Source organism: Pseudoliparis swirei, chromosome 7 (assembly GCF_029220125.1).
Source record: "Pseudoliparis swirei isolate HS2019 ecotype Mariana Trench chromosome 7, NWPU_hadal_v1, whole genome shotgun sequence".
NCBI lineage: Eukaryota > Metazoa > Chordata > Actinopteri > Perciformes > Liparidae > Pseudoliparis > Pseudoliparis swirei.
Window position 1 is genome coordinate 14,613,140 of NC_079394.1, and position 9,935 is coordinate 14,623,074.

At 42.0% G+C, this 9,935-nt stretch overlaps 1 protein-coding gene across 2 annotated transcripts; it reads right to left on the reverse strand.

Annotated features, from left to right (window-relative positions):
- Positions 1–366: 366 nt before the first annotated feature.
- Positions 367–9,582, reverse strand: slc2a8 (solute carrier family 2 member 8). 2 transcript variants are annotated; one of them, XM_056418712.1, is made up of 11 exons: positions 9,391–9,429; positions 7,830–7,848; positions 4,752–4,914; positions 4,356–4,562; positions 4,174–4,273; positions 3,532–3,743; positions 3,245–3,394; positions 3,005–3,113; positions 2,577–2,711; positions 2,250–2,395; positions 367–1,464 (listed from the first exon to the last, which is right to left on the reverse strand). In XM_056418712.1, the coding sequence occupies exons 2-11, from the start codon at positions 7,835–7,837 to the stop codon at positions 1,318–1,320; spliced, it is 1,377 nt and encodes a 458-aa protein (XP_056274687.1). In that variant the 5' UTR covers positions 7,838–7,848; positions 9,391–9,429; the 3' UTR covers positions 367–1,317. The 2 variants fall into 2 exon arrangements, with proteins under 2 accessions (XP_056274687.1, XP_056274686.1); XM_056418711.1 differs by lacking the exon at positions 7,830–7,848 and having other exon boundaries at positions 9,391–9,582.
- Between the last annotated feature and the right edge of the window lie 353 nt (positions 9,583–9,935).

The following is a 9,935-nucleotide window of genomic DNA, read 5'->3' on the forward strand; positions in this document are numbered from 1 at the left end:
GGCATCCGTTTTTTCCATGGCTAAACTGTAAGAAATACTGATCTTATTATTTAATCCATTAAGTACACTTGATACAAATATGTACTTTATTGTGACGTTTTGTTCTGCTCTGTGCATCACATGGTTGCTATTTAAAATAGTAATACAACTAAAGATCTTCAAGACGTTCAAAAGCAACAGTGATGTAATTCAGTTCATAACAACTTAATGAAGGCAAAACGTAAAAGCAGAGAAAACGACAAAAAGCTTTTTAAATTATGTAAAATAAAAAAATATATAATGGATGTATTGTAATACTATTACAAACTTCCAGCCACCAGAAAAGAAAAAGTAGAGAAATTATTTATAGCAAACAGAACACACACAAATAGACAATTATTTATTCGAATGAAGAGTAGTAAAAAATAAAAAAAAAGACAATATGTCATACAAAGTGTAAAGAGAAGTCATAATGTCAATGAAGTGTAACATGGAACATAATTAAAGTGTTTACAAGTCAGTTAATAAACATTTCATTTACAAGAATAAGAGCAAATTACAATTCTTTTTTTTTACAAAAAACACACCCGTATTCATTTGGTTTATCGAGGTTTTAAAACATTTTGTTTTAATTATCAGTTATGCCTTCACCTCCCAAAACACAGACAGTAAAGACTCTTCTATGAAACCTCTTCGCTTACAGTTTAAGGAACTAGAAAAGTCTCCGTATTGCCTCGAGAATAAGTATTTTTTCAATTGTTAAAGCCTTTTGTTCTTCTTTGATACTTTGTCAAGAATGTAAACCTGAAGGTGTTAATATGACCGTGACTACACAAAGTACACTAAAGCTGGTCATGTGACACAATGCACTACAGCAGCGAGTCCAGCAGGGGGAAGTGTGGCCGCTACATTTGCACAAATACAACTCAAAAATAACCACGTGATTCAATTTTAACGAGCTTCAAAGCAAGCGGCGCCTCGGGGCTCCGGAGCCACTTTAAAGGAGGTAATGTGCACAAAGTCTGCAGGAAACAGAGTTGAAGGGTTCATGGAGGAGTTGGTGTACAGAAACAAGATGGCCAACACCCAGCTGTCAGTTTTATCCTCACCTCACCGATGTGATGGACACAATAGTAGAAACACCACTAAACGTTATATTATTATTATTTGCCAATTTATGAAAAATATATCCACAAGAATGTTTCAAACAGCTTCACAAGGTTAACAAAGATTATAACATTTTTTTTGTAGAAATGCCCACGCAGTCGACTCAGAGATGCCAGTTTTTTTTATGATTTTAAGGTGTGAGTGTGTGTGTGTGGGGGGGGGGGTAGCTCTTCATGGACCGGATGTTCCTCTGAACGTGGCTTCGATCTGCTCCAGAGTCTTGCCCTTCGTCTCTGGGACGAAGACGATGGTGAAGAGGACGTTGAGGACGCACATGGAGGCGAAGAGCCAGAAGGTCCCGGCGCTGGTCAGAAGACCCTGGAAGAGGTCACAAGGTCACACGGTTTACAGGGACCGTCGGGAAAACCTTCATTCTTACCTTTCACAATAAAAGCCCTGGCACTTTTTTTTTTTTTACCTGAGGGAACCTAAATTCACTCGAAGCATTTCCATTAAAAAAAGGAAAGTTTAGTTTGGTATAATTTGCAGACTATTTCTTTCAACAACTCTTATCAATCCTTTAGTCTCTAAATATCATAAAATAGGACCAACAATCAGTTCATGATGATATAATAAACAGAAAGAAGCAGTATATTTTAACATTGGAGAATGTCTAGCATCTCCTTGAAGAAATTAATAAATAATTAAATTAAAATAATACAAATATTTGTAATAATCGTACCGATAAAAATTTATTAAATACCAAATCTAAAATGTATAAGACAAGCGACTTAAATTTTTTTAACATTTATTTCAGCTTCAATTTCCCAAATATGCCATCTAGTAGTGAGGTTGCAACCAACCGAATACACGTCTGCTCACTCCAAAGTGTCAGAGAACTACGGTGGCCTAGAGGGCTCTCTCTGTCTGCTGTATCCCTTCTGGGCTACCGTAGGACCATGGTGGATTCTGAAGAGGACCAGCTCCCCCCATGTGGGTATGAAGGGCTCATTCTATTCTTCATTATGCCACACTCCTTAAATACCTGGGTGTTGAATTCTCAAGATCACCTTTTTATATTCATAATCAGAAAATATATCTTTACCCACGTCAGAACTATTTTCATGAAACCAAACTCCCTTAGAGACCCCTCGAGCGCTCACCATCATGTCCTGGAAGGTCTTGGTGACAAGGAACGCCATGCTCCAGTTGGTGAGGACGCAGGCGGCACTGGCGACCCCCCGCACTTTGGAGGGGAAGATCTCCGACATGACCAGCCACGGGATGGGACCCCAACCGAGAGCAAAACCTGAACGCAGCAGCCACCAATGCAAAACCAGATTACAGAACGAGCCCTTCTGGACCCATTAATATATAAAACTGTTCATTTAGACACACAAACCATGGGGAACTGGTTCTAGGTTCAGAAACACAGTCTTAAATAGCTGGATCAGAGTCAGACCCCCCTGTAGGGGGACCCTATATCTCACCTGTGATGAAGACGGCCATGCTGGCCAGGGCCAGCCAGGACAGGTCGGCGTGGGGCTCCTCGCCGACGCTGGGAACTCTGGACACCAGGTAGAAGTAGACCCCGAACGATGTGGTGCTGATCGCCATGGCAACGCCTAGATTATGACAAACACACACCTAAAAGTGTCAGGGGTCCAAAGTGTGAAGGGTCCAAAGAGCCAGGGGACTAAAGTATCAGGGGTCCAAGGAATCATGTGTCCAAGGAGTAAGGGGTCCAAAGTGTCAGGGGTCCAAGGAGTCAGGGGTCCAAAGTGTCAGGGGTCCAAAGAGCCAGGGGACTAAAGTATCAGGGGTCCAAGGAATCATGTGTCCAAAGTGTCAGGGGTCCAAAGTGTCAGGGGTCCAAAGTGTCAGGGGTCCAAAGTTATTTACATTATTTTGAAAGTACCTGAGATTATGAGGAGGATCTTCCTTCCGGCTCGGTCCATGATCAGCGCCGCCACCCCGGTGAAGAAGACCTGGATCAGGCCCACGATCACTGAAGCCAGGTTGCTCTCCTGGGAGACCAACAGGAAACACGCTTCAGCGTCACAAGAACTCAGGATGAAACTTAACGTACTTTAATCAAGTTAAATGATCTGAACATGTTGTTATTTCAAATGAACTAGTCCTAAACCCCCCTGTAGACCTTGATGTGGGCCTGCCTGAAGATGTCCTCGGCGTAGAACATGATGGCGTTGATGCCCGTCATCTGCTGGAACACCATCAGCATTACGCCGATCAGCAGGGGCTTGTAGACCCCCGGGTCCTTCAGGTCCGACAGCTGGAAGCCAGAGTCCTGGAGAGGACAGGGGGACGGGGTCAGAGAGACCGGTGTTAGAGAAAGAGACCGGGGTCGTACACACACACCTACTTGTAATCGCGGACCCGTGAGGACCTTGATTCGCAGGTGTCACCTCTTTCACACACACACACCTGCTGGTGGAAGGCGCTCTCGATGCGGGCGCACTCCCGCTCCACAGGGGCGTCGGGCCCCCGGAGGAGACGCAGCGCCTCCTCGGCCTCGCGCCTCTTGCCCTTCGACAGCAGGAATCGCGGCGACTCGGGCACAAAGCACATGACCACCATGAGCAGCGTGGGGGGGACGGCGCTGCAGACCGCCAGCCAGCGCCAGTCCAGGTACAGACCTGGGGGGGGGGGGGGGGCATAAACTATGTTACATCTGCTCCCAATTCCTTTGTTAGAGCGCTCTGAAGATTTGAGACTTGTGGAGTTATGAAGCATGTCTTTTACTCTTTATGGTCCTACAAAGAGATATTAACAACAACGATTAGACAAAGAAACAACAAAGTGAAGCAAAGTAACAACAAAGACACAAAACAACAACAAAGTGACACTAAACAAGGAAAAAATATACTTTTTTTCCAAAATGACAACAGAGACACACAACTATAAAGAAACACGCAACAACTCTAAAGAGACAGCCAACAACAATAAGGAGACAAAAACAAACAACTCTTAAGAAACACACAATCGACTATAGAGAGACAACAAACACCTATAGAGACAACAAACAACTCTAGAAAGACACACAAACAACGGGCGCCATAAACGTACCTGCGAGGTAAACTCCCATGATGCCGAACACCACCATGAGCTGCACGCAGGAGCCCAGCATCCCGCGTACGCGCTCGTGAGCCATCTCGGAGATGTAGAGCTGCAGGACGAAGACGTTAAGAACGAGCAGAATTATTGAGTTCATCTTTTTTTATAGTGTGTCGTGAAAACCCGCTCGTTACCGGGACGACCAGCGACGTGACCCCGCTGGCGAGGCCCGTGAGCAGCCGGCCGGCGTAGAGCATCCACACGTTCTGCGCCGCGATGATGATGGTGAAGCCAAAGACGAAGGGCAGCGAGCAGAGCATCAGGCTGAGCTTCCTGCCGATCTTCTCCACCATCCAGCCGCCCAGTAGGCCACCGGCCGCCGCGCCCACCGTCACGATGGACTGAGAGGGGGCGGGGTTTATTAACACGTTACGAATAACCTATCACGGAACTCTAAAGGCACCAGAGAAATCGCCTCCTGGTGGTCAGGAGAGAGAATGCAGCTTTAACACATGAAGCATAGACTTCTGTACAACCAGAGGAGTCTCCCCCTGGTGGCCAGGAGAGAGAATGCAGTGGACTTATCGTACCCCGAACCACGAGGCCTGGTCGGCGTCCAGCCGCAGCCGAGGGTCCGATATCCTTGTGAGCTCGGGGATGGCGGGCGAGCTGTAGCCCAGCACGAAGCCGAAGCTCATGGGACCCAGAACGGTCGCCAGCGTCGCCAGGTACAGGTTCCTGTTCCTCACTTTGCTGCGGAGGGAGGAAGAGGAACAGAGATCAAAGGTCAGGGGGCTTGTTTCCTCTGTTGATGTAACGTCTGTGACCCCTTTATTTTGTTCTGTATATGGCCCACCGTCACACAACAACAAAACAACAAACCCTGCTGCAACTCATACTGCTCCTTGGCAGACATTGACTTACATTCCTTTTTAGAGAACACAGGGGCAAAACAACAAAGCATATATTGGTTGATTTCAAGAATCATTACCTGGGTTATTGATTTAAAAACAACAACAGTTGCTTCACTGCTGAGCAACTGCACTGTGTAGATTGAGTCCACTGAGATATATATCAGCCACACAAAAATAAATATATATACTGTATATATATATATATATATTAGGGCTGTCAATAGATTTAAAAAAACAAAACTAATTAATTGCACATTTTGAAATTCATTAATCGCGATTAAAAAAAAGACTAAACTTCACACAGCTGTGTTTTCAAAGAGGCTCCTACATATAAAGTGCCAGTGAGGTATTTAATATCGTGGATGATAAATTGTTTCTTCAGTGAAACATCAGATTAGTAAAACAAGGTGTACTTGAGACCCCATTGGTCCTGTCATCTTTAACATTGAACAACAGCAGAACCAGTGGCCTTGGTAAACTGACTGACATTCAAATATGTCACGTTAACCCTCTGGAGTCGGGCTCATCTTATCCATTTTACAAAAAAAATTTAATTCACCTTTTAAAGGCGTTTGCATATGACACATACCCACGTGTTATATATCAAACATTCCAGAACAATCTCAGCTCACTATCATGAGGCACATTTGTCCTCGCGCCGTCTTCTCTGGCTTCTGACTGACAGGTTGCTAATGAGCCTAACCTGTGAGGTGGGAGGTCCTTTGTCATTTACTGAGTGTTCATTGGTTGTTTTTTTGCAAATTGTTGACAGACAAATGGATTGACAAATCACGGTGAAGGTTTCGTGTGACGAGTCTTTCCGCGCCGCGTCACGTCGCCCCTCTGTGTCTCTGAGGAGCAGACAGGAGGAAGGAGGCGGAGGAGGAAACCCGATTGATTCATCCAGGATTTTAAACTGATTTCTGCTCCGTATTTTCGCGGAGAAATAATTGTTTTAAATAACGGAGTGCAAAAACGTCAACGCACACCGGAAGTAAACAGTTGCGTTAATTGCGTTAAAATATTGTAGTGCGTTAATCGCGGCCAAATTAATCGCATACATTAACGCGTTAACGCTGACAGCCCTAATATATATATATATATATATATATAACTGCCATGCATACAAATATATATCACTGATTCTTGAGATAAGGGACAAAACTACTTTTGAAACCTAAAAAACTAAAATGGGCAGCATTCATTTGGAAAAAATCACTTTTTATAAAAAATGACATTTATCCAATTTGTGTGTTGACATTTGTCAACTCCGTCAGATGCATTAGAAATCATTTTATTTAAATTTCAATGATTCAGTGACACTTTTAAGTATTTAAATATCTAATAATAGTGTGCCTACTCCTAGTTAAGTGATTTTAAAAAACCATTGTATTCCCTTTTTTATTATTTTACACAGTTGAGGAAAAACGGCGTTGGAAAAAAACTTAATTTTGTTATTTATTTAAAAATTTAACATATTTAATCTGTGGTTATATGCAGTTAAGACACCACTGCATGTAGTCCATGCAATGTTTTAGTGAATTAACTCAATGAAATGAACAGAAGTAAAAGGCTTTTTTTTTTTTAAAGACAAAAACCCACATCTAAGGGTAGGACAAAACTGACGGTGTTGACGGACTGATGTAAAATCACAGCAAACAAGGCCTGTTAACAAGGCCGTAAAGCTCACATGAGACATTCATTTGTTTTCAGTCCCTTTATGCTTGGATTATAAGTGCATTTAACTGTTTAAGGACAAACTTAAAACTTATAAGCAAAGTCAATGAACTATGCAGGATCCAGAATCCTCTGTGTGTTACGAGACCATCAATTTAGAGAAATGGCACACATAACATAAACAGGCCAAGAAAATGGGGACAGTGACAGGTAAAGATCTCTAATGACCAAGAATTAACTCAATACATGACCAGCTCTATACTATAAACAAAGTAAAAGGTTAACTTTAAACTAAACACATCCTGGTTCGGTTGAGCACGTCTACTGGAAGTTGGTTCCTCCATACTCTGCTCTAGTGGACTATCTGGAGGGGTGTCTACTTCCTGCCTTGCATTCTGCACTGCTCTGGACCCTCTTGACCTTTCCGCCAATACTTCCTGCAGTGCCTCTGTTCCCTTGGTTCTAATTCTCCTATTTTTCTGACTTTTTTTGTTTTGGACCCTGTTCTTCCACCTTTGTCTCTCTTTCTCTAGATTGTCCCTTCTGCTGTCTGGATCACTGTCTATTCTCTGTCTTCTTTTTCTTTGCTCCTCCACTGACAGTTTGCATCGAGCCATGTCTGCCTACAGTACAGATAAAAGCAAGAAATATATATTAACATTTGTGTTGATCATGTATTTTTTGCCAGTCAGTCAGTTTATTATAAGTATTATGCCAATATTAAATCATAAACACATTCTGTGTTTATTATGCATCAAATAATGAGGTTTTTGGAGCATTTATCAACTCCGTCAGCTTGAACGTCAACAGTCAGACAGCCATTCTGACGGAGTTGACGCCTGACGGAGTTGATGAAATTAAACCTTTTTATTGTCTGAATCATATCCCGTACACTGGAGCCATTTAGATTTTTCCCAGTTGCTAGCTGCCAACATAAACTCACCAAAAACACCTCCATTTATTTCACAATTCTTATTTAAAATAATCATTCTTGGATGACAAAGTTCACATACAAAACCTGTGACGACAGTTATATCAACTTAGTTTGCTAATAATATATATAAATGTTAAACTTACGAGACCATGTGCTGTACTGCTGCATCCATCAACAGAAGAAGCATGTAAAAGGGGTCGTCAGGGTTAAAGTTCAGACCATAATATGCCAGAGTTGACATGAACTGAGGACACTACTTTGAGCGGCAATTTTTAATGTATAATTTGATGGGTATTTTGCTTTATGTATTTGGTTACATTTTATAAAGCCATGCAATTCATTTCATGATGATATTTATTAGGGCTGTCAGCGTTAACGCGTTAATCTATGCGATTAATTTGGCCGCGTTAACGCACTAAAATATTTTAACGCAATTAACGCACCTTTTTTTATTTTTTTTTTTTAAACCGCGGCAGTACGGTTTGACACTGTTTCCGTTTTTAAAACAATTATTTCTCCGCGAAAATAAGGAGCAGAAATCAGTTTAACTCGTGGATGAATCAGTCGGGTTTCCTCCTGCTCCTCCTTCCTCCCGTCTCCCCCTCTGATACACAGAGGAACGGAGGGGCGACGTGTCGGGTGACGCGGCGCGGAAAGAACTCGTCACACGAAACCTTCAACGTGATTTGTCAATCCGTTTGTCTGTCAACATTTCGGGAAAAAACAACCAATGAACACTCAGTAAATCACAAAGGACCTCCCACCTCACGGGTGAGACTCTAGAGCAGCCTGTCAGTCAGAGAGCAAAGGGCGCGAGGACAACTGAGCCTCATTGAATAGAGCTGAGATTGTTCTGGAATGTTTGATGTATAACACGTGGGGGTATGTGTCACATGCAAAAGACTTTAAACGGTGAATTTAATTTATTTTGTAAAATGTATAAAATGCCCCCAGCCTCCAGAGGGTGAACGTGACATATTTGAATGTCAGTCAGTTACCAAGGCCACTGGTTCTGCTGTTCAGTGTTAAAGATGACAGGACCAATGGGGTCTCAATATACTTCTTTTTTTTTACTAATCTGATGTTTCACTGAAGAAACAATTTATCATCCACAATATTAAATACCTCGCTAGCACTGTATATGTAGGAGCCTCTTTGAAAACACAGCTGTGTGAAGTTTTGTCTTTAAAAAGAAGGAACAAACTTTTAAGCGCGATTAATCGCGATTAATTAATCGCAATTTCAAAATGTGCGATTAATTAGTTAATTTTTTTTAATCGATTGACAGCCCTAATATTTATGTATTTATTACATTTGTAAGGACTATTCTTTGCAGAGGACATGTTAATTTGCATGGACTTACTAGGGCAATGCTTGCACTTGGTCAAATTGCCATGAAAATATATAAATAGACAAAACTAAGTACATTGGTGTAGTTAAGTCTTTCATGTTATTTCAATTCATTTATATCTGCATTTTTAAGCCAAGCTTTGCATTTCAGTGGAGGACATGTATTGTCCCTTATCTCAAGAATCATTGATATATACATATATATATATATATATAAATAAATACATATAATTATATATATCCATGCATTTTCATATAACTGCCACACATGAATATATATATATGTGTGTGTGTGTGTGTGTGTGTGTGTGTGTGTGTGTTTGTGTGTGTGTGTACTTGTGCGCGTGCACTGACCTCAGGTAAGCGTCCTGCTCGGACACGGGTCCCGGTCCCGGTCCCGGTCCTGGTCCAGGTCCGGAGGGGTCCTCGTCCCCGTCCTCCTCGTCCAGCAGCCGCCTCCTCTCGCCCTGTGGGTCCATGCTGACGGCGGGAAGTTAATGTTTAGAAGTAGAAGAAAACTGTGCGTTGCTTCTTCCTCCACCGGCGGCCAACGAGCTTTGTCATTATTCCAGTCAGCTGATCGGCATTAGTGCCTGAGGTTTCCGGTTACCTTCAGAATAAAAGCCCATGTTGTTTTTAAGGGGAATGAAATACTTGTCTGCTCAGCTAAACACTGTTGTACTAATTCAATTAGCCGTATTAAGATGAAAAACGGCTTTCTACAGTAATTTAGCATTCACTATGTTCATTGGGTTAATACCACAGAGCAGTCAAATCCTTTCAGTTATACGTTGTTTTATTTATATTTATATTTACTCTACTTATAGGTACATTATAACTACAACACTATTAGTTATTGTACAACATATGTATATATATAATGTAATAATAATAATAAT